Source organism: Rhincodon typus, chromosome 1, assembly GCF_021869965.1.
Source record: "Rhincodon typus isolate 14 chromosome 1, sRhiTyp1.1, whole genome shotgun sequence".
Lineage (NCBI taxonomy): Eukaryota > Metazoa > Chordata > Chondrichthyes > Orectolobiformes > Rhincodontidae > Rhincodon > Rhincodon typus.
The window spans coordinates 175,795,068-175,820,095 of NC_063332.1; the positions used below are offsets into that span (position 1 = coordinate 175,795,068).

The following is a 25,028-nucleotide window of genomic DNA, read 5'->3' on the forward strand; positions in this document are numbered from 1 at the left end:
TCTTACTGCAGCTGGCCATCCCTGATGGGCTGTAGGCCCTGTTTGCTTTGTTATCAAGGGCCATGGTTCTAAATAAGAGCTGGACTGAATTCGCTGTGTTGTAACAGATGTTTCCTGAGTTTGGAGCATGTACATGAGCGCACACATGTGTCACTGTTTTTGTGTTTCCTTGTTTTGCAGTGGTATCATGAAACCTGGATTGAATGCCATCATGGGCCCCCTGGGGAGTGGGAAAACCACGTGAGTGTCTTTGGCACTTAGCTCATCACTAGCTTTGTGTAAATACAGATGAAGGTTAGCTGCTCGCAAAGACCACTCATAGTTTGTCTCCCCCTCCCAGGTTATTGGACATCTTGGCTGCGAGGAAGGAGCCCTCAGGATTTAGTGGCGAGGTCCTCATTGATGGTGTGCAGCAACCAACTAACTTCAACTGCATTGCTGGATATGTCATATACGTGAGAATTTCACACTCTAATTAACTCGTTATCTGCAGGAGGTCAGACTGGACCTAAAATATTAACTTTGTTTCTCTATTTACACACGCTGTCAGATCTGCTGAGCTTCTCCAGCACTTTCTGCTTTTCTTTTATATCTTACCTTTCAGTGCCTGTTCTTCCATAATATTATGAATTATGTTTTAATGCATGTCCACTAACTTTTATGTGGATAGAGGGGGCAGAGGTTTGGACTGGATTGCCATACAGAGAGTCAGCATGGACTGGATGGACCAAATGGGTTCCTCTTTGTGCCACAAAGACTCCATGATTCTAACCCCAATGTACCTGCTTTGGAGCATTGATACTGGCTGGGAACTCAACTCACCTCCTAACTCCCCAAAGCCTGTCCACCATCTACAAGGCACAAGTCAGGAGTATGATAGAATACTCCCCACTTGCCTGGATGAGTGCAGCTCCAACAACACTCAAGAAGCTTGACGCCATCCAGGACAAAGCAGCCGCTTGACTGGCAGCACATCCACAGGTATCCACTCCCTCCACCACTGACACTCAGTAGCAGCAGTTTGTACTATCTACAAGATGCACTGCAGAAATTCACCAAATATCCTCAGACACCACCTTTCAAACTCACGACCACTTCCATATAGAAGGACAAGGGCAGCAGATACATGGGGACACCAGACCCTCACAGTGACACTAGCCATTAAGACATGCAGTGTGTACACAGGCACAGGCACAGACACAGGTACACACACGCACACATACACTTGTGTGAACACACACACACCCCAGGTCTAGGAGTCAAATGAGATTTTAATTCCAATTTATCCTAATGCCCTTCAGGGAGGGAAATCTGTCATCCTACCCAGTCTGGTCTACATATGACTCCAGACCCACAGAAATGTGGTTGACTCTTAAACTGCCCTCTGGGCAATTAGGGCAATGGGCAATAAATGCTGCCTAGCCAGTGATGCCTTCATCCCATGAATGAATAAAAAAAATCCACTAACGTCGACAGACACAAATTCATCATTTCAGCACATCCCTCTTTAGACAGCTCTCAACATAATAGTTTCATGATTAGCTTTCCCTTCGTTTATGAGATGCAGTAATTGGTGATTCTGAATGTCGTGTTCTTCACATAATGAAAAACGCTGTCATTGTGCAGGATTACATGATGACTGGGACACTGACTGTGAGGGAGAACTTGGAATTCTGTGCTGCGTTGAGGCTGCCTAAGAATCTCACCAAATCTGAAAGAACAAGAAGAATCAATAACCTTATTGAAGAGCTTGGACTCAGTAAAATAGAAAACTCTAGGGTACAGCTTGCGACCGAAGCTTGGCAAATGTTCTGTCTAAAATGATGAAACCCCTCTGGTTATTTTGTTGCCCTTTGTTATAATACGTTACTGTTCCTCCTGTCTGCTGAATGGACTCATGTTACCAGAATCTAATTTGTAGCTACTTCCTTCGTGTGTTTTCTGATGGAGTTGTTCTAGCCATTAGCTCCACCGTTAGCATTGATAACAGCATGTTCACTGGGGCCACTTCCAGCTCAGGCTGTGCCTCCACACACCATGCTTCAGGTATGATGCCTACATCTCCAGTGTGGACCTGTACTTGCTGAGACTTCCCTCCCAGACATCATCAGCTGCCTCCCTTTTCCTTTACACTCACTGCAAGTGGCCAGGCCTTCAGCTGTCTGAACCCTGAATCTCTCACCATTTCTTTCTGTCCTCTCTGCTAAGATGCAGCTTCGCAAAACCTGGCTGTTTGACCAAGCCTTTAGTCACCTGCCCCTCTGTCCCCTCGTGTGGCTCAGTGTCCATTTTCCTTATGCCCCCATGGAGCACCTCGACATGCTTTGCCATGTTAATGGTTGCACGGAAATGCACATTGTTGTTATTCCTGCATTTCAATGGGGCCTACTGCAGAGCCACAGTAGACCCTATGGTCCACTGGGATGAATGGAAGGTCAGTGCAAATAGCCAGATGTGCATCAACATTGTCCTGTCAGGTTGTGATGGGGAATCTTTAGATCAAACTGAATTAAATTAAATCAACTTAAATTAAATTAAATTCCCTCCATCTGGCCAGAGTACATCTTCATTGTAATCTCACTGAGTGGAATCCAGCAGATTTGGAACCCCACACCACCAAAGATCGCATTTCAGTTCTAAATATTTCTCATCTCTCAGGGCTATCTCTTTCTGCTTCCTAATTGTATTGTAAATGCTTTTTATGGTAACTTTGATGTTGTGATGTTAATTGAGGGATAAATATTGGCCAAACATTGCTGTTTATGGAAACTTTCCCATCCCCCTTTAGTGAAAGACGAGGGGCTTAATTTACTGTTCCCTCTGGGAGGCAGTACCTCTGACAATGCAGCACTCCCTCAAGGCTGTTCACATTCCTGCCACAGGATGTGAAGCCACAACGTTCTGACTCCGAATCAGGAAAGGTAACCGCTGAGACTTGGCTGTCACCTCACTAACCACGGTGATGGGAAGGACAAAATTAACAGAAACTTGGAGAAATGTAGATTCATTGAGGAAAGCCAATGTGGATTGACTAAGGGCAAATACTGAGTTTAACTAATTTGACTGAGTTTTTTTGATGAAGTAGAGAACATTGATAAGTGTAATTGGTGACTTTGTTGTATGTAGACTTCCAAAAGGCACTTGTTGAGTTGTCACATCATGCATTTGTCTCAGCAAAGCTGAAATCCTTGGAATAAGAGGGACAATGGTAATTTGGCCATGGAATGGACAGAGTGATAGGAAACAAACAGTTATAGTGAACAATGGTTTCTCGGAGTGGAGTGATGTATAGAGTTTTCCAGATGCCAATGTTAGAACCATTGCTTTCCTGGATGTATATTTGTGACCCAGTGACCCTTGCGATTTCAGGGTATCACTTCAAAATTTCTAAATTACACAAAACACAAAGATGTTGTGGAGAATAGTGATTGACTTCACAACATTTGCAGGTTAGTGAAACACATAGTTATGTGTCCAATGGAATTTAATGCAGAGAGGTTTGAATGATTCATTTTGGTAGTACACAGACAGAGGACAATAATGGATGAAATAAAACGTAAAAACTGAATCTCTAAAATTAAAGGTAGAATTTCAGAAGAATAAGGGGGGACTTCTTTGAAACCCATAAAATTCTAACAGGACTAGACAGGGTAAATGCAGGAAGCATGTTTCTGATGATCAGGGAGTCCAGAACCAAGGGGTCACAGCCTAAGGAAATGAGGAGACTGTTTTGGACTGAGATGAGGAGAAATGACTTCACCCAGAGAGTGGGGAGCCTGTGGAATTCTCTGTCACAGGAAGCAGCTGAGGCCATAACATTGAATGTTTTCAAGAAGGAGGCCAATGTAGTTCTTAGCACTAAAATGACCAAAGGTTATGGGAAGAAAGTGGGAACAGAAGACTGAGTTGGATGATCTGCCATGATCATACTGAATGGTAGAGCAGGTTTGAAGGGTCGAATGACCTACTCCTGCTCCTGTTTTCTGTGTTAAAGCGGGTGCAGGAGCAGAGGGAGCATGGGGTGAATGCACAAAACAATGAAGATAGCATAAAAATGGTTAATAAAGCAAATAAAACCCCAGGCTCTGTAAATAGAGTATTTGAATAGGAGTATTCTGGAATAAACTTAGCTGGAGGATTACATCCAATTCTGGGTGCCACACTTTTGGAAGGATGTGAATTTATATTTTACATTAAATTTACAGGAAGGCTATAGTGGGGATTATTGAATGTATTCGCAGGAATGGTTCAGGGATAAGTAACTTCAGTGATGTGGATCACTTGGAGAGGCTCGGGCTGTATCTTCAAGAGGAGAGGGTTGGGAGGAGATTTGATTGAGGATTGGGAAGCAGAGGACTCAGATTTAAAGGTTGTCTCAATTTGAATAAACCCTAGTGTCGCTAGTGAATGTTCACATCACAGAACATTCTGGTTTGCTGAGGTCTGGGGAGGCTCACTGGATTGATACACCCTTCCAGAGAGTGAGGTACTGAGCATGACCCTTCCCAACACCAGCCCCCCACCCCCACAGCCACCACACGTATGTTCCTCCCCTGTTAAACCTCACCCAGCTGATACTATCACGATGGGCTGAACTGCCTCCTGCTCTTCTGCAGGATTCTATATTGCCTCAACTTTGCACCATGTATCTTGGGAATTAGGTTTTTACAAATTGTTTATTTATACACAGAATGCAGCTGTTGCTGGTTAGGCCAGTACTTATTCTTAAATATTGTGATGTTTTTGCTAGATTGGAACACCATTCGCTCGCTGTGTCTCTGAGGGAGAGAAAAGGAAAGCCAGTATCGCAATGGAGCTGCTGAAAGACCCTGGTGTTCTCTTCCTGGATGAACCAACAAGTGGTTTGGATACCAGTAATGCAAACGCTGTCCTGCACTTACTGAGAAGGTACTGCTGTGAAATGAAAGCTGTTTCTCTCTAGGAATTCTTCCCAAGAGTGTTCCATCTTGTCCCAGCTGCTTGAGCTGCTGCCTAAACAAATTGTGACCCACAGCTATTGATCTGAATGTTATATTAATGATATATCTCATAGTAATATTAATGATCTGGATCTTGGAGTGCAGGGGACAATCTCACATGTTTTCAGACGACACTACAATTGGAAGATTTGTAAACTGACTGGAGGACAATGTGGAGCCCCGAAGGTCATTGGGAAGGTGGTGGAATGGGCAGAGTGGTGATAGATGAGGTTCAATGAGCAGAAGTGTGAGGCGATGGAGTTTGGTTGGAAGAGCATTGAAGGCAATATAAAAGAGAGGGTACAATTGTAAAAGGGGTGAGGGAACAGAGGGAGCTGGGTATATACGTGCTTGGATCATTGAAGGTGGCAAGACAGATGGAGAGAGCAGTTAATAAAACATACAGTGTCCTTGGTTTAACTAATAGGGGCAGAGAGTACAAGAGCAAGGTGGTGATATTAAGCTTGTACAAGACACCAGTTAGACCTCAGCTGCAGAGTCATGCACAGTTGTAGGCGCCATGTCACAGGAAAGATGTGAATACTTTGGAGAGAGTGCGGAAGTGATGTACAAGGATGGTTCCAAGGATGAGAAGCTTTAGTGATGAGAATAAATTGAAGAGGTTGGGTCTACTCTTCCTGGAGAGAAGAAGGCTCAGAGGAGATTTTATAAAGGTTTTCAAAATCATGAGTGGGCTGGATAGAATAGATGGGAAGAAGATGTTCCCACTTGTAAAACGAACAAAAACAAGAGGAGCATCGATTTAAAGTGATGTACAAACAAAGCAAGGGTGATGTGAGAAAAGACATTGTCTCCCAGTGAATGGTCAAGGTCTGGAATGCAGTGTCTGGGAATGTGGTGGAGGCACATTCTGTTGTGGTCTTCAATATGACATTGGATGGTTATTCGGAGAATAATGCTTTGCAGGGATACTGGGAAAAGGCAGGAGAGTGACACTACATCATAAAGAAAGAAAAGATAGAAAACAGGGGCAGGAGTAGGCCATTCAGCCCTTCAAGCCTGATGCACCATTCAATATGATCAAGGCTGATCATCCAATTCATTGCCGTGTTCCTGCGTTCTCCCCCATACCCTTTGATCCTTTTAGCCCAGGTACTACATCCACATCCTTTTTGAAATCATATATTTTCTGTGGCAGTGCATTCCACAAGCTCACCACTCTCTGGGTGAAGTCATTTCTCCTCCTCTCAAATCCTAAAAGGTTTACCCTGTATCCTGAGAGTGTTACTGTAAACCATGCCTGGTTTTGGTCTCCCTGACCATTAGGAACATCCTTTCTGCATTTACCCTGTCTCGACCTGTTAATGTTTTGCAGGTTTCTATAAGATGCCCCTCATTCTTTTGAATTCCAGGGAATATAATCCTAACCAGTTCAACCTCTTTTCATACATCAGGCCTGCCAGCCCAGAATGTTTGGGAAACCTTGCCATGATAGCCAGAGCATCCTTTCTCAGAAAAGGAGACCAAAACTGGCACACAGTATTCCAGCTGTGGTCTCACCGAGGCCCTGTATAATTGCAGGACAAAGCAGCCACTTGATTGGCCCCACATCCACAAACATCCACGCCCTCCACCACCGACGCTCAGTAGCAGCAGTGTGTACTATGTACAAGATGCACTGCAGAAATTCACCAAAGATCCTCACACAGCACCTTCCAAACCCATGACCACTTCCATCTGGAAGGACAAGGGCAGCAGATACATGGGAACACCACCCCCGGCCAGTTCCCCTCCGAGCCACTCACCATCCTGACTTGGAATTATATCACTGTTCCTTCACTGTCACTGGGTCAAAATCCTGGAATTCCCATCCCACGGGCATTGCGGGTCTCCTTATAGCGCATGGACTTCAGTGGTTCAAGAAGGCAGCTCACCGTCACCTTCTCAAGGGCAACCAGGGACGGGCAATAAATGCTGGTCCAGCCAGCAACGCCCACATCCCATGATAGAATGAATATGACTAAGTAGTGATTGTTGACAGAAGAAATCTGAAACGGAAATGCTGACACAGATATTTCCTGTGATAAAGTTTGATACAAAGATGTGAGCAAGAATTAGATTGAGAGTGAGGTTTGTGCATGGCAGATGGGTGTTTTAAGCAGGATTTTATGCACCTGTTGTTGGATAAAGAAGGAAGGAACCGATTCAGCCCATTGTACCTGTAGCAGCTCTTTTGGAAGAACTGTCCGATATAGATAAGACCATAAGACCATAAGACATAGGAGCAGAAATTAGGCCATTCGGCCCATCAAATCTGCTCTGCCATTCAATCATGGCTGATAAGTTCCTCAACCCCATTCTCCTGCTTTCTCCCTGTAACCCTTGATCCCCTTGATAATCAAGAACCTATCTATCTCAGTCTTAAATGTACTCAATGACCTGGCCTCCACAGCCTTCTGTGGCAGTGAATTCCATAGATTCACCACTCTCTGGCTGAAGAAGTTTCTCCTTATCTCTGTTTTAAAAGGTCTTCCCTTTACTCCAAGACTGTGCCCTCAGGTCCTGGACTCTCCTAGCAATGGAAGCATCTTCCCAACATCCACTCTGTCCAGGCCACTCAGTATTCTGTAAGTTTCAGTTAGATACCCCTTCATCCTTCTAAACTCCATCGAGTATAGACCCAGAGTCCTCAAACGTTCCTCATATGTTAAGCTTTCCATTCCTGAGACCATTCTCGTGAACCTTCTCTGAACGCGCTCCAGGGCCAGTACATCCACCCTGAGATATGGGGCCCAAAACTGCACACAATATACTGTATCAAAACAGAAACAAGAACAGAAGTTGCTGGAAAAGCTCAGCAGGTCTGGCAGCATCTGTGAAGAAAAATCAGAGTTAACATCTCAGGTCCAGTGACTGAGGAAGGGTTCTGAGGAAGGGTCACTGGAGCCAAAATGTTAACTCTGATTTCTCATCGCAGATGCTGTTTGATATACTGTGCCTATTGTAGATATATGGTTCTTTTATTTATTCTTTAATGGGATGTGGGCGTCACTGGCCAGGCCAGCATCTGTTGCCAGTCCCTATATGTCCTTGACCTGAGAGACTTGCTGGGTCATTTCAGTTTGGAGTCACCTACGTTGCAGTGAAATCAGACTGGGTAAGGGCAGCAGATGGAAGGACATTAGTGAACCTGATGGGCTTTTACAATAGTGGTCATGGCCACAATATTGAGACTGGTTTTGTATCCCAGATTTATTAATTGAATTTAAATGCCACCATCTATTGCTGTGGAATTTGAAACAGGAATTGAAATTAGGCTCATGGTCTGTAGAAGTGGGTCACTACCGGTGGAAGTTAACTGTCTTCCTCTACTCCCTGAGAAGGCTTCAGGTTTTTATTTGACACAGATATTCACAAATATACAAATGCATTCCTCCCAGGTTAGCATGGCAAGGGAAAACAATCATCTTCTCGGTTCACCAGCCTCGGTATTCAATGTTCAAACAATTTGACTCCTTGACACTGCTCACCAGTGGCAAAGTAATGTACCATGGACCTGCCAGGAGTTCCATTGATCACTTTAAAGCAATAGGTAAGGATTTTGAATGAATCGAAAGTGTATCAGGGCTTTTTTTTTTGAGTTTAAGTATTTTTTGCTCATTGTTCACTTTCAAATTCCAAAGACCATGTCAAATAGAGGTTAACCATCCGACTCAATGGCTGATATTGAGAGAAAAGATTTTGTTGAGAATTCAAGAATTATCCACTTTAGAAGAATAGAGTAGAATCCCTACAGTGCGGAAACAGGCCCTTTGGCCCAACAATTCCACACTGACCCTCAGAGCATCCCACCCAGACCCATTACCCTATGACCTACCTAACCTACACATCCCTGGAGACTACAGGGCAATTTCTCATGGCCAATCTACCCATCTTTGGACTGAGGGAGGAAACCAGAGTACCCAGAGGAAACCCACACAGACACAGGGAGAATGTGCAAACTCCACACAGACAGTCGCCCGAGGGTGGAATCGAACCCTGGTCCTGTGAGGCAACAATGCTAACCACTGAGCCACCATGCTACCTGACTTTGAGGAAGTACTTGCATTTTTACACAATCTTTCACATGGGGACATCCCAAGACCCTTTGAAACCAACCATCAAGTATAGTCACTGGAAATGTGGCACACAATAAGATCACACAAACAGCCATGTGCTAATAACCGGATAATCTGTTTTGGTGATAACAGTTTCAGGAGAAATATTGACCAAGACACCAGGAAGAACTCACCGGCTCTTTTTCAAAATGATGACCAGAAGACCACGAGAAATTGGAGCAGGTTTCAGCCCTTCAGCCCATTGAGCCTGCTCCACTGATTGGTTATAACCAATGTGTTTCTTAACCCCATTTTCCTGCCTTCTCCCCATAAGGCTAAGGGATACAGGATGAATCCTGTATGTACAATGATGGGAGTGATATACTGTGATCAGGTTTCGTTATAGCCAAGAGAATGGCATTTTCAATTTCTTGAGATACATTGAGAAAATGTAGCTCAACGTTCTCTCACTGAACCCTTCCATTCATCTCTCCACTCCTTGGTTTATCTATGTTTTATTCCCTGATGAGACCACCACATTTACAGTCTGGCAAGGGTCCAGTAGCTTTCTTTATGAAGGTAGACAAGGTTTGAGATTCCTATACTTACTGAAAGAAATAAGCAAATCTGATTCTGTGAGTTTGAACATAGGATTTTATTATATAGTGTTAGGAAAGTAAAATGGTTTTCATGTACAATTTATACTCAAACATTTATAAATTAACCTGAGTTAAATTTTTTTAACGGACAAAGTGTGGTCAAGCACCCATCAAAGCACAAGAAACAGCAAGGTGTAGTAGAGGTACATCCATTATCGGTGCAAGTCTAAGTCTTTCACAGGCAGCTAGCTTCACCAAGCTGGCACTACCCCCGGGTTTCTCCGAAGACCAATATTTCTCAGGTGCCCTAAGCAGATACTGCTTGTGGGCTTCCTTCATTCCCACTCACAGCTGAACTGAATAATCAAAAGCTTCCAAACATTAACCCCAAATCCTAGTTAGACTTATTGTCTGCCAGGATTCGATGAATCAGATCCTCGGAGTCAAATGCAGTACTTTAATTGTATAGAAGCACCATCTTTGACGGTCCATTTCAATCCAATGCAGAGTTAGAGATTTTCTGCCTGGCTTCTCCTGAGCACTGACAGCCTGGAGCCTGTTAACCACAGCATCTCTCCTGCCAGGCTCTCTCTTTCTGCCACTCTCTTTCCGATTCTCTTACCCAGGCTCCACTCCTACTTGGTCCCTCATCCCTTTGTCTCCTTTTCTTTGTACTACACTTCACCACAGCAGTGCACCTTCGTCTTAACAGCTGGGTCCTTCAGCTGTTTGAAAAAGAAATGGAATCGGAGTTTGTGACAAATCCTGCACACTCTCCTGAAATCTGGGGACTAATAGGAAACAGAGCGCTTGCCAGGGCCTGGAACAATAACATCCAATGTCATCTTCATCTCGCTGCTGGGTAAATGAACATAAATTCATTTAAAAATATTAATGTACCTTATACATGATCATAGAATCATGCAGTAGTAAAAAGGCCCTTCGGCCCATTGAGGCTATACCATCAAAAATACTCTATTACAAACATAATGGAAAGAGATTTTTGTAGGTTTAAATGATATCCTCCTGTGTGGCCCAGATTTGACTGAAATCCTTTGTTTAGATGTCATCTCCATAAATTTTATTTGAATGTTTCTCACTGTGTTGTTATCCATTCTTTTCCTGTCCTGGAATTATTTGTTCTGTTTTTCCTGAAGATCCTAAATGAAATTACTCCACAGAGGCCAGTATCCCATCACCAAGTCCCCATTTATTTACACATGGAGTGTCTTTGACACTGATCCAACTACCTAGAGCCAGCTCTCTAAGTGAGCACAGCCCCTGACACTCCTGTTTATATCTGTCAGCCAAGACTCCCTGATTGGACCGGATTAACAGCCCCAATCAGGAAACTCATCTTCTATGAGATCCAATTGGCTGACCTCATTACAATCACGACATCTAAAACTTTAACAAGCATCGATAGCATTGATCACAAATGTGATCATACATTGTTGCCAGTGATTGAGTTTTAATCTATTTTTTCATTTGCAAATATAGGATATAAATTTCACGTGCATTGCAACCCTGTTGACGTTGTGCTTGATATCTTGTGCAAAGCTGCAGAAAATCAAAGAGAGAATGGTACGTGTGTGATGACGTTTCTAATATCAAGCAGTGTTCAATCATTTCTTTAATAATACACTGTACTGCTGTCTAAAAAAAAATCCCTGTATCACACACTTATTGCCTTCCAATCATCATTTATTTCATCCAAATAAACACAATAAGGGGTAATTTGAAAGGTTTAAGCTTGGTTCAAACTAATTCAAAAATTTGTGAGTCCACCGGAAGAGATCTACTTGTAATGTGCTCATTTACCATGATCCTCTTCCAACCGCTACATCTGCTTCCTATCTCAGTCTCCTCATCCAGCCCCTACCCCTCCTCCCTATCTCAATCACCTCCTCCAGCTCCTATACCCCCTCCCTATCTCTGTCACCTCCTCCAGCCCCTACACCCCTTCCCTATCTCTGTCACCTCCTCCAGCCCTTACACCTCCTCCCTATCTCTGTCACCCCTCCAGCCCCTACACCCCTTGCTGTCTCTGCAACCTCAGGGTGGGTGGGTCAGGGTGATATTAGGAACCAATGGAGAAACCTTCATTTTGACAATGCACCAAAAACAGATGGGTCCCACTTGATCCTATCAAGTCTCCTCATCCTCTCCTGTAGCCAACAGGCACGTCACTTAGTCCATTGTGCCTGTGCTAGCTCTTTGCAGGAGCTAGTTGATTGTCCCACTCACCGCTCCCATTTCCCTCAGCCATACCTTTTTTGATGGAAGGATGTAATTGAGTTGGAAATGGTTCTGAGGAGGTTTACTGGATTTAAGCTGAAATGATTGGGTTGTCTGATGAGGAGCGTTGGGACAAACTGGGCTTGTGTCCTGTGGAGTTTCGAAGATTGAGGTGTGACCTGACTGAAGTGTATGAGATTCTGAACAGTCGTGAGAAGGTGGAAGGATGTTTCCTGTTGTGGTTGAATCCTAGAGCTAGGGGTCATGGTTTAAAGGTTAGGGAGCTCCCTTTTAACACAGAGATGAGGGGGAACGATTTTCTCTCAGAGTTTTAGGTAAGTTTAGAATTCTCTGGCTCTGATGGTGATGGAGGCTGTGTCATTGAATAATGTCACTGACAGATGCAGATAGATTCCCTAGGCAGGGAATCGAGGGTTAGCAATGGATAAATGAGTAAACGGGATTCCAACCATACAGATTGGTTGGGAAGTGGACTCTGGTTGAGGTGCTGCTATGGAGAATGTACCAGTAATGTACTGAATTATTTTTTGACATTTCGCTGTAGGTTTTGGACCCACTAATCAGCAAGGTGATTCCACTATCTATGAGACAATGCTGCAGACGTACCATGCTTCGACATATTTCAGTCAGCTAGTGACACAGTTAGAGAAACTCTCCGATTATAGCAGGCTGCATCAGATCCTACCCTCCCCAGATCACTTCACACGGACAACATCGTTCTCCCACCAGCTGAAGTGGTTGGGCAAGCGGATATTCAGGAAGTACCTGGGGGACCCACATGTGCCAATTTTAACGGTAAGGTTCACAGAGGAACCTGTTGTGTTTGTCAAAGATGTACATTTTGTAATTTCAGCATTTGTATTAGGATAAGGTTTAATTAATCTGTAGATGAGTCTTTTAGGGAAGGTGTGATGGTCTCAGTAGTTTCCTCCTGAGAGGGGGGGCCATAGGCAGCTCAGGACATATTGTTCTGTATCCCCAACATCATGTACAGAGTGACAACAAACAGGAATCTCAAAATCTGACCTTAGTTTGTGTGATCAGCTAAATGACCCACACTGGAACCTGATACAACAGACAGATGACAGCACTTAAGAATTAGGAGCAGGAATAGGCCATTCTGTCCCTCAAACCTACCCTACTATTCCAAAAGATCATGACTAATCTGACCCAGGCCTCACCTCCTTTTTGGTATCAACTCGTCATCACCCTCATCTCCCCAATATTTCAAAAATCTACTGACCTCCGCTTTAAATAATCTCTGGCCGAGCCTCCTCAGCTCTCTGGGCAGAGAATTCCACATATTCACTACACTCTGGGAGAAGAAATTCCTTTGCATCTCAGTTTTAAATGAGCATCCCTTATTCTGTAACTGTGTTCCCTAGTCTGAGACCCCCCCCACCACTGGTCGAAATATCATCTCACCCTCTCCCCTGGCAAGCCCACTCAGAATCTAATATGTTTCAATAAGATCACTGTCAGCCCTTTAAACTCTGAGGAATAAAGGCTGAGCCTGTTTAACTGTTCTTGATAAGTTAACCCCTGCGTCCCAGGAATTAACCAAGTGAATCTCTTTTGAACAGACTCCAATGCCAGTATAAAAGGAAAATACCGTGGATGCTGGAAATCTGAAACAAACACAAAGAATGCTGAACTGTTTTGAGTCTAAATTCAGATGCAGAACATCTGAACAAAAGTCATTTATCTCTGAATGAGTTTTATCCCCACTGCAGTTCCTACTATCTCTGAACAAAAGTCAGACTGGATTCAACACATAAACTCAGTTTCTCTCTCCACAGATCCTGCCAGACCTGCTGAGTTTCTCCAGCATTCTCTGTGTTTGTTCTAATGCCAGTTTATAAGTTTTGAAATATTACACACAGAGGTAGTTTTCAAATTGTAATCAAAACACTGCAAGAACAATTATAGTCCAATAGGAGTTGGACTGTGACTCTGTCCCCTTTGAGTCAGAGCATTGTGAGGTTTAACCCAATTCGAGTGACTGAGTAGAGAATCCAGACCAGTTTTCTGAGTCAGCGCTGTCAGAACCCCGCCCTGCTGCCTTCTCGATGAAAAATTAAATCAATAGATCCCTTCTCTCCTCTTGGAGGGAGCTGAATATTCCTTTGCTGATATTCAAAAATCAAGAGGAGTATCCTCCCTGTCAATATGCACATCCCTCAAACAACCTGCTCACACGTTGTGGTTCTTGCCAATGGTGTGAATCTTGGTTTACATAATTGGTTGCCCTATCCCCCTCCATCCCTTTCCAGCAAATAACCATGCATTCAGAAAGATTTCACTGTTTGTAAAGCTGTGCTTGGGGTAACCTGACATTGTGACTGCTGGGGGTAACATGTCACTTTATACTGATCGCTGATGATAAATCTGAGATAGTATTGCTTCTGTTCTTGCAAAGTTCCCTGGTTTTCTACAGTAACTGTTACGTTTATCCTTGGACATGAATGCACACAGAGAGTGAACAGACCACCTTTGATCAGCATTGAACACTTTGCCCAGTCTCCCACTCTTGTCATCTTCCGCTATCCAATGAAATTCTGACCAAAATACCCCAACCAGGAAGAGAAAGTCTTTGTGCTGAATCTCTAAGGCATGTTCCAGCTCGGAATAGTCAACATTTTTTAAAGTTTAAAAGAAAGTATTATGAGCTGCAAATTTACACAAGTAATGTGTGAGGCAGTGAAGCTTTTTGTCCTGTAGCTATTCCCTGAACTGATTCATTATCATCGATTGTTTAATTAGGTTAAGAAACTTTGAAATACTAGACAATAGTCGCTGAATCATGTTAAGCTTTCTTAATCAATAAACAAATAACATTTAAAAACTGAAAGAACTGCGGATGCTGTAAATCAGGAACAAAAACAGCAGTTGCTGGAAAAGCTGAGCAGGTCTGGCAACATCTATGAAGAAAAATATCTGAGTTAACATTTCGGGTCCGGTGACCCTTCTTCAGAACCCTCTTCCTCACCGGACCCGAAACGTTAACTCAGATTTTTTCTGGTGTGCGTATTCCTGTGGACTCCGTCTCTACACAGCCCAACAATCCCTGTCCTGTCTTTGGGCTCTCCTGGGATCCTCTTGCATCTGAACCTATGTTTCATCCATTTAAATTAAACCCTAAGCACAGCCCAGAGCTGTGGCCCCATGGAGCTCCCTTTCAGGAGGATATTCCCCGTCTGTTTTATAAAACCCTCTTTAACATAGTAAGACATTGGGAGTGCTCCATAGGGGTGCAGACAGTCAGAATTTAACACTAAGCCACAGAAGGAAATATTAGGATTAGGTAACTAGCAACTCAGGGAAAGAGCAAAGAGTTAAAGAATATCTCAAAGGAGAAGAGAGAGATTGGGATGGGGGAGTTGGAGAGAAGAGGGAAGGAGACAGAGCATGTGGTATGTGTTTGCAGAACTAACCACTTCCAGCTAACTGTGAGGCTAGAGTTTTACCATTGGTCTTATCTTTGAAGTATTTCTAATCAGAGATAATGGGAACTGCAGATGCTGGAGAATCTGAGATAACAAGGTGTAGAGCTGGATGAACACAGCAGGCCAAGCAGCATCAGAGGAGCAGGAAAGCTGACGTTTCGGGCCTAGACCCTTCTTCAGAAAAGTATTTCTAATCAGCCTGTTTCAAGAAGTTATGAGATACTTTGGAGCAGGCCCAGGGGTACAGATACATCTCCTGTGCTACACAATTCCCACACTGGGAACTCTTGTGTACCTGATTTGATTTGATTGATTGATTGTCATGTGTACCGGAGTACAGTGAAAAGCTTTATTTGTGAGCAGTACAGGCAGATCATAGTAAGCAAGGACATACAGAGCACAGGGTGAAAAGAATCTAGACAGAGGCATACAGGTTACATCGCACAGCAGCAAGCCGTGTAAATGGAGTCCATGAATGGAAGGTTGGCTTCTGTGATGGTCTGGGCTGTGCACGTCCACCTTCTGTAGTTTCTTACGGCCCTGGGCGGTACTGCTTTTCATTACAGCATTCCTTTAATGCAAGCACATTTTAGTCAAATTCCAGTTTGTAATCGAAAGCTGAAAGGTAACATGATTAATGAAAAATAATTAACAAATTACTATTCAACAAAACCACTGATTCCAGTTGCTGAGTTCATCCACGTGAGAGGAATCAGGGATGCTGGGTGCGCAAGTTCTCCACGGTATCAGCTCATGACATTGAAACATAGAGAATAGGAGCAGGAGTAGGCCATTTGGCCCTTCAAGCCTGCTCCACCATTCATCCATCATGGCTGATCGTTCAACTCAGACCCTGCCTTCTCCCCAAGCCCTTTGATGTCTTTAGCCGTAAGAACAATAACCACCTATTCCTTTTGATTGGGGAAGGTAGCTGCTAGGGTCCAACAAACGATTCCAGGGTCACATAAATGCGTCAATTTGTGTAAATCTGGAGGGCAGCATTACCAGATACATTATGAATTCAGGTAGACAAACAGGAGGCTGGAAGAACACAGCAAGGGCTGAAGAGAGGTAATACCCAAAACATTGACTGCTCCTTTCCTCCAGATGCTGCCTGTCCTGTTGTGTTCTTCCAGCCTCCTGTTTGTCTACCTGAATTCATAATGTATCTGGTAATGCTGCCCTCCAGGTTTACACAAATTGACAGGCAGCATCTGGAGGAAAGGAGCAGTCAAGGTTTCGGGTATTACCCTTCTTCAGCCCTTGCTGTGTTCTTCCTGCCTCCTGTTTGTCTACCTTGGATTCCAGCATCTGCAGTTCTTTTGTCCCTAACTACATTAAGAATTAACCCTGGAAACACCACTTATGTGGAACTTTAAAAGGAGCTGTGACTGTAGTCAACGCATTTAAGGAAAGACTTGTACTTCATCAGGATGTCCAAACCTGTAAACCAGCCAATAAAACAATCACAACGTACAGTCATTGTTATGGTAGAGGAATGCAATAGCCAATTATCACACAGCAAGATCCCACCCACCGCAATGGGATGATGCCCAGATAATCTCTTTTCGATCCAGGTCAATTATTAAACAGTGGCTGTGGGACCATTAACATCAACCTGAGAGAGTAGGCAGAGCTTCAGGTTCATGTCTGATCTGAAAGAGGGATTTTAACAAATCGAGTTACATCACTGGAGCATTGGCCAGTTATTGTTTACTGCAATCATCCAGAAAGTTCTAGCTGCACTGACCTGCTTTTTGCTTGGCTCTAGGTGACAATTGGAGTGATACTGTGTCTGGTTTTGGGATGTGTCTTTTACCGAATGAAAACCAATCACGTTGGGCTCCACAACCGGTCAGTATGATTCACACTCAGAAATCGTTCTGATAACCTGGGCAGGGGTAGAAACTATAGCCTGGAATCCCAAAGCAGTGCTGGCCTCTTAATGTCAAGGAGCAGGACACAAGCAGTTAGGAAGCACACCACTGCCCCCTGCTCCAGTGATGCTGAAGTATTGGTGATTACTTCTGCATCAAGATGGTGTGTGGCACAATAACAGGATTCAGCCCTTCCACACCGTTATACAGGAACATGGGCAGCCATTCATTCCCCCTGCTGTAGTAGGTAGGAACATGGGCAGGCCATTCAACTCCTCTGCTTTGTTACCCTGGAACAGAAGGAGGCCATTCAGCCTCTCCAGTCTGTGATACAGTAACATTCAGCCCTTCTGGTCAGTTAATCTACAAGTGGAGCTGCGATTGAGTTATGGTCGGAGGTCAAGAGAGATTCCTGTGGTTGAGAAATCAACTGGATCACCGGGTTCTATACTGTTCTTGGGTGATAGTAAGGACTAATTACTTTATTTCTTTTCTTTACAGATCTGGTCTTTTGTTTTTTATTGTTAATTGTCAGATGTACAGCAGTATCTATGGTATTGAACTTCTGGTCACAGAAAAGAAGATTTTAATGTAGGTACTTTTTGATTTAAAATAGTATGGAAAACAAATCAGTACAGAAGGTCTCAGTGGCAGCTGTTCCCATCTAATTTGCAGCCAAAGAATTTTCAAAATAGAATCTCCCAGCACGGAAGGAGGCCATTCACTTAATCTTACCCATGCTAGCTCTTGGAAAGTCTTTCCATGAGTCCCAGTCTCATGCTCTTTCGCCATGGTCCTGTAGGCTTTTCCCTTCGGAAAGTTCTTATTGAATCAGCTTCCACTGCCCTATTCCTCCTTTTTTATACTCGAGGCTGAGACAGACAGATTTTTAATCAGGAAGGGAAACGGAGGGTTATGGGGAAAAGCCAGGAAAGTGGAGGTGAGGACGATCGGATCAGCTACGATCCCACTGAATGGCAGAGAAGACTCGATGGGTTGAATAGCCTATTTCAGCTCCTGTGCCTAATGGCCTTCATTCCATCCAAATGATCTTGAACACCTCTTTTAAATGCCCTTAATCTTAAGGAGAGTGGCCCCACTGTTTAAAAAAAGATTCACTTCCCTGTCAAAGGTTAGCAATCTGACCCAATCCAAACTGTTTATTGAGTTTGCTGATGAACAGCTGGATTTCCTTATGTCCTCAAACTTTACTTACAGCCAATCAGAAAAATACTGTGAAGCATGTTAAATGTGATAAGATGGAAGTTGTGAAATCATTACTCATAGTTTTATGACAGAATTTTGGGGAGTTTGTTTCTGCTGTGGCAGTAACAAATATTTACTCTGTCATTCAACATCAGTGGGACAGACATTCTCCTCCAAATCAATAGACTCCTTTGTGTGAGTGTTACGATTTAGCACTAATAACAGTAAATTAAAGCTAGGTTTATCACAGTGCAATGGTTGAATATGTCTGAAAAGACATTTAAGAATTATTTAAATGAGCACTTGAAATGCCATAGTAAACAAGGCTATGGACCATATGCTGGAAAAGGGGGTTCCTCATGACCAGTGTAGGCTGAAGAGCCTTCTTCCATCCCGTCAAAACTCTATGACTCTCTCAGTAACTGAAATGATGAGCATGTGCTACTGAAACATTTTGGGATGCTTTAATTGTGGTAAAGGTGCTATATAAAAGCAAGAGATTGTGGTTTAATTATTTTATAAAAATGTTATTGAATATATCTGTATTATAAACATGTTATATCAGTGAAGAGATTCTACGCAGTTAGAGTCTGACCATAATTTATCAGAACCTCACAAGTTCGAGAGATTCTTGATCAGTCGGGGAATCGAGGGTTATGGGGAAAGGACTGGAAAGTGCATGAGAGGAACATCAGATCAGTCACAATCCCAGTGAGCGGCAGAGCAGGCTCAAGGGGCCGAATGGCCCACTCCTGTTCCTGTTTCTTATGGTCTTGTGTATGAAAGGTTTAATGTGCTTCAGTCTGTGCCACTAAATATCAGCATAATCCTGAGATAAAACTGTAGCAGGTTACTGCTCGTAAAGCCAGTAACATGTTACTCGAAAAGGTCACCAAATGATTACATTGGATCACTCTGTTGTTGGGTGTTTTCTCAAAGATTGTGATTAATCAAACAAATTGTATGGTAATGTGAAATTGAGCCAGTCCAGCACAGTTTAGACACAAATAGCACAGTGTGGAGCTGGAGGAGTACAGCAGGCCAGGCAGGATCAGAGATAACACAGTGTGGAGCTGGAGGAACACAGCAGGCCAGGCAGCATCAGAGAGAACACAGTGTGGAGCTGGAGGAACACAGCAGGCCAGGCAGCATCAGAGGAGCAGGAAAGCTGACGTTTCGGGTCGGGATCCTTATCTGCTGTGTTCCTCCAGCTCCACACTGTGTTCTCTCTGATCCTGCCTGGCCTGCTGTGTTCCTCCAGCTCCACATTGTGTTCTCTCTGATGCTGCCTGGCCTGCTGTGTTCCTCCAGCTCCACACTGTGTTACCTCTGACTCCAGCATCTGCAGTTCTTACTATCTCACAGTTTAGACACATTTTGATAGCAATTTCAAAATTTGTACCTTCAGCAGAATCTCAAGGTTGTGATTTATTTCGCCCACTAATATTTGTTGATTTTTATTTTTTTTCCTTTAGTCATGAATATATCAGTGGGTACTACTCATTGCCAGCATACTTCATTTCCAAGTTATTGTTTGATCTGATCCCCCTGAGGACAATTCCAGGTGTTATTTATAACAGCACAACTTATTTTCTCACAGGTAAGTGGAAACTAAAATACTTCTTTAGGTTTTTGAATTCTCACCGCAAAAACCACTTGGAATCACAGAATTGTTACAGCACTAAAGGTAGCCATTTGTCCATCATGCCTGTGCTGGCTCAGCACACCCAGTGTCAACCTCCTGCCTTTTTCCCCATATCCCCCCACACACTATTTCTATCCAAATAACTATCCAATGCTCTCTTCCAAGTCTCAATGGAACATGCCTCCATCACATTTCCAGGCAGTGCACTCTAACCACTCACTGTGTGAAAGAAGTTTTTCTCACTACCTTGCTTCTTTTGCACATCAGTTTAAGTCCATGCCCCTCTCTTTCTTGACCCTTTTACAAGCAGGAACGGCTTCTCCCTGGCTACTCTATCCAGCTCCCTCATGAAGATGAAAACTTCTATCAAATCTCCTCACAGCCTTCTGCTCTTCAGGAAGAACAGTCCCAACTTCTTCAATCTATCATTTCTCGTTCCTGGAACCATTCTTGGAAATAACTTCTACACTTTCTCCAACACAGTCACACCTTTCTATCATGTGGTGCCCACAACTATATACAATATTGAGGTCTAACTAGCGTCTCGTACAAGTTCAGCATCGCCTCCATGCTCTTGTACAAAGACACTTTATAGTTTATTAACTGCTCTCTACCTGTCCTGCCACTTTCAAATACCTTTACACATATACACCCAGGTCCCTCCTTTATAATTGTACCCTTTATTTTATGTTGTTTTTCTATGTTCTTCCAATTAAAGTGCTTCACTTCACACTTCTCTCTACATTGAACCTCATCTTCCACCTTTCTACCCACTCCACCAACCTGGCAACACATCAAAGGGAGAAGAACATTAGGTAAGATTAGACAAGTGTCATCACCTGACCATTACATAGTTATTATGACACGGAAAGAGGTCATTCGGCCCATCAAGTTCATATCATCTCTTTGCAGAGCAATCTGGGTAGTCCCATTCCCTCGTCCTATCCCTGTAATCTCACAAATTTATTCTCTACAAGATCCTATTCAAATTCAGCAGGCAGTTACTTGTTGTAAATATTATTTTGATAATTGTTGGCACCATGTCTGCAGGCAGTGATATGCAGGTCATCACCATTTTGCTGTGTGTAAAAGTTTGGAATTCCTTCCCTCCCATCCCTGTCCTCCTGTCTTGCTGGGACTGGAGTTCAGACATTTGTCATTATAGAGAGCAAGTAATAATCCATAGCCTTACAGGAAAGATGTGGAAGCGTTGGAAAAGGTGCAGAGGAGATTTACCAGGATGTTGCCTGGAATGGAGGGAAGGTCTTACGAGGAAAGGTTGAGAGAGCTAGGGCTTTTCTCTTTAGAACAACGAAGGATGAGAGGTGACTTGATAGAGGTGTACAAAATGATCAGAGGTATAGATAGAGTAGACAGCCAGAGACTTTTTCCTAGGGTGGAGGTAGCTTTTACGAGGGGACATAGTTTTAAAGTGAAAGGAGGTAGATATCAGGGAGATGTCAGAGGTAGGTTCTTTACTCAGAGAGTGGTAGGGGAGTGGAATGCATTGCCGGAGAGGGTAGTGGAGTCGGCCTCATTAGGGGCATTTAAGCTGCTATTAGATAGGCATATGGATGATAGTATAAGGTAGCGGGGGTGGAGGTTAGATAGACCTTAGGTTTCCGGTAAAAGTTTGGTTCAACATCGTGGGCCGAAGGGCCTGTACTGTGCTGTTCTGTTCTATGTTCTATGAATGTCCAGCTGATTTCTAGGGATGTCTGATGTTATTACAATACTCAATGGACAGAGGGTCTGGAGAACTGACCCTCAAGGTGAGGGCTCATACTGTTTAAGACTAGACCCTAAGAGATTGGCAGCCATGCAACCCAATGGATTGGCTGCCATGTTTGTGGATTAGACCAAGCGGGGAACATATCTCGAGAAGAACTCCAGCTTTGAGTAAAATTCCCATGAAGTAATTTCCTGGAGAAGAGAATACAGGTACAAAATAAATTCTTCAATGGTACATTGAGAATCAATATTTTCTAGATTTTCCTCCTCTTGAAATCAATTGGTATTGAACAGTTTAAAACAAAAACAGAAGTTGCTGGAGAAACTCAGCAGGTCTGGCAGCATCTGTGGAGAGAGGGAAGGCAGAGTCATTGCTTCAGGTCCAGTTTGACTTCTCTTCAGTTCCAGTGTTGAACAGTTGTTGGGTTATGCTTAAAAAAAAACTGTATGGAGAGGCTGAACCAACATAGATATTTTCACCAGATCATCGGAGGCTGAGGGACCATCTGATAGATGTATATAAAATTATGAGAGGCATGGGTAGGGTAGATAGTCAGAGTCTTTATCCCAGGGTGGAAATGTCAAATACCAGGGGCCATTGGTTTAAGGTGAGAGGGGGAAAGTTTAAAGGAGACATGCGGAGGTAAGCTTCTTACACAGAGAATGTGCTGGAATGTGCTGCCACAGGAGATGGTAGAAGCAGATATGATTGCAATGTTTAAGACACATTTGGACAGACACATGGACAAACAATGAATGGAGGGATACAGACCATGTACAGATAAATGAGATTAGTTTAGAATGGCTTCATAGTCAACACAGACATGGGCTGAAGGGCCTGTTCCTGTGCTGTAATGTTTGATGTCTGTGGTAAACTTGCCATAGTCATACCAGACCATTGGGCTGCTGTCTCATTAGAGAGAGACAACTGGTGGTGGTTTAACCTGAGGGTCACCATGCCTCAGGCAATGGGAGAGAGCGAGAAGGAGAGTCCTTCACAGTAACCTCAGCGTGACTGACTGAGAGCTCACCTTTCTGTTTTACTTTGCCCTAGGTTTGAAACAAACGGTTCCTGCAATTTTTATATCGATTCTCACCTTGATCATGGTCTCCTATACCTCTTCAGCTTTGGTCTTGGCAATTGCAGCTGGAGGGAATTCTGTAACTATTGCGATCATTATGCTATCACTCACTTTTGTCTTGATGACTGTAAGTCGAATCAACAAACAAGTCAAATGAGCTTTTCAAGTTACTTAGAATGTAAAAGGGTGAAATTTGACTGAGTTACCCATAGAGAATGTTGGATGTAGGAGGATCCTGTATGTGACAGTGGGAATGGGATTGTTCGGAAAAGCTAGGGGCTAGACACCATACCTCATCCTGAGTGTTGGGTTGTAGTAATACTCCTTCCCATTTGTTGTTGTCCTCTATTGGTCCTTCATCTCCCAACACCCCAAACACTGAATTCTCATCCTTCATGAAATCCTCCCTCTGGATTTCCTGTCGATTGCCTCTCGAGTGGCAGTTCTCTGGGCACGTAGGGCAGGACAGGGTCCTACAGGGCAGTGAGATCCAAAGGAACAGGGTTAGTGCCCTTGCTGTCGTTAACTCTGCCTCATCGTTCAGGCCATGGCACGTTCAGAGAGACAGACTGCTCACAGACACTCCATTACTATTTTGAATGATTGGAAACAAACTTCTCGTCGTCATTAACGCCAATGTTGCTGTGTCACAGAGGGAGTTTCATTCTGTCTTTGTAATGTTTTCTTTCTCTGCCCTGGGTCACTGCCTGTTCAAGAAGCAGAAAACACAATGGAGAGGGGTGTGGTGGGGTGGAGGTGTGGGGAATGGGGCATGAGGGTCAGGGTGGTGAGGAAGCCATGCTTGGCATCTGGAAACTGGGTCCTGCCCATTATAATCAGTCCCCTTGGAAATGGAGGGACTCGGGTGATCCTGCAGTGTCTGCCTGGGTCTTTGTGTGCAGCTTTTACAGCGGAATTTTATCCAAAACTCTGTGACTCAGGGGCAAAAAAAACTGACTGAACCATTAGGGAGCAGAATATAGGAGTAGGCCATTCAGCCCCTTAACTCTGGCCCTGATATCCTGTACTGGGATTGAATGGTCTAATTGTAGGAGTGATATTGTTTGTGGTCTATCTGTGAAAAAGACTAACTCTGAGTAATTACACTTAGATCTATTCCGGATTATTGGTGCATCTGCCAGGAATTGTAAAATGGCTCAGCTGGTTACAGTATATCAGTATCACTCGCTATGGAGTTACTGTAAGTGTCTCACTATTGTATTGACTGCACACAATTCCTCACACATATATACATAGAGAGGGAGAGGGAGAGGGAGAGGGAGAGGGAGAGACAGCCTTTAATCTGGGAAAACCTCCCTACACACTTCACAGAAGCACTGATCATCCATCACTGTGCCAGGCTGTGCAAACATGCTGCCATTGACCAAGTAGTTGGTGAAGGGAAAGGAGTAGACATCTGTGTCCAACAATGTTATCGATACAACCAGGAAGGAAAGTACAAGGGCACCGCCGAGGTAAAGTAAGAGTTTAGAAAGAGAGCTCCAGCCAATGGATAGAGCAGTGTATGATTTTTCTGAACACATGGAGAACAGTTTAAGGAGATCAGGCTTTTGAGTATTCAGATGGAAAACCAGATGGTGTAGGTGAGATTAAATCTGAGATGATGAAGGAGGGTTTGTCTAGTAGATTTTCTTTTAGAGGGATACAGGCTCACTGGCAAACTCCCAGGCTGGCTCTTTGTAATCCAACAACAGTCATTGTCAGCTCTAAACATCCTAAAATCAAAAACTAATTAATGCTCAGTTGGGAGGGTTCTTCCTGGGCAAGAGATGGTTGTGAGGAGATTTGACCATGGTGTTCAAAGATCATGAGGGGTCTGGGCAGAATGGAGAGAGAGAAACTGATCCCATTGTTGGAAGGATCAAGAACCAGAGGGCATTGATTGGTGAAGATTGACAAAAGAAGTGATTGATGAAATGACGATAATCTTTTTTATTCAATGAGCGGTTAGAGTCTGGGATGTACTGTCTGAGAGTCTGGGGGGAGGCAGTGGTTACGGTGTGGAATGTACTGTCTGAGAGTGTGGGGGGAGGCAGTGGTTAGGGTCTGGGATGTACTGTCTGAGAGTGTGGGGGGAGGCAGTGGTTACGGTGTGGAATGTACTGTCTGAGAGTGTGGGGGGAGG

At 43.7% G+C, this 25,028-nt stretch overlaps 1 protein-coding gene across 1 annotated transcript in view; it reads left to right on the forward strand.

Annotated features, from left to right (window-relative positions):
- The first annotated feature begins 145 nt into the window (after positions 1-145).
- Positions 146-25,028, forward strand: part of LOC109922669 (broad substrate specificity ATP-binding cassette transporter ABCG2-like) — a 29,315-nt gene continuing 4,432 nt past the window's right edge. Inside the window, exons 1-12 of the mRNA XM_048613097.1 lie at positions 146-240; positions 341-455; positions 1,627-1,779; positions 4,751-4,908; positions 8,381-8,532; positions 11,137-11,220; positions 12,440-12,690; positions 17,113-17,195; positions 17,720-17,809; positions 19,900-20,024; positions 22,855-23,009; positions 23,994-24,083. Coding sequence (XP_048469054.1) covers positions 146-240; positions 341-455; positions 1,627-1,779; positions 4,751-4,908; positions 8,381-8,532; positions 11,137-11,220; positions 12,440-12,690; positions 17,113-17,195; positions 17,720-17,809; positions 19,900-20,024; positions 22,855-23,009; positions 23,994-24,083 — 1,551 coding nt within the window. The remainder of the gene's footprint in view (positions 241-340; positions 456-1,626; positions 1,780-4,750; positions 4,909-8,380; positions 8,533-11,136; positions 11,221-12,439; positions 12,691-17,112; positions 17,196-17,719; positions 17,810-19,899; positions 20,025-22,854; positions 23,010-23,993; positions 24,084-25,028) is intronic.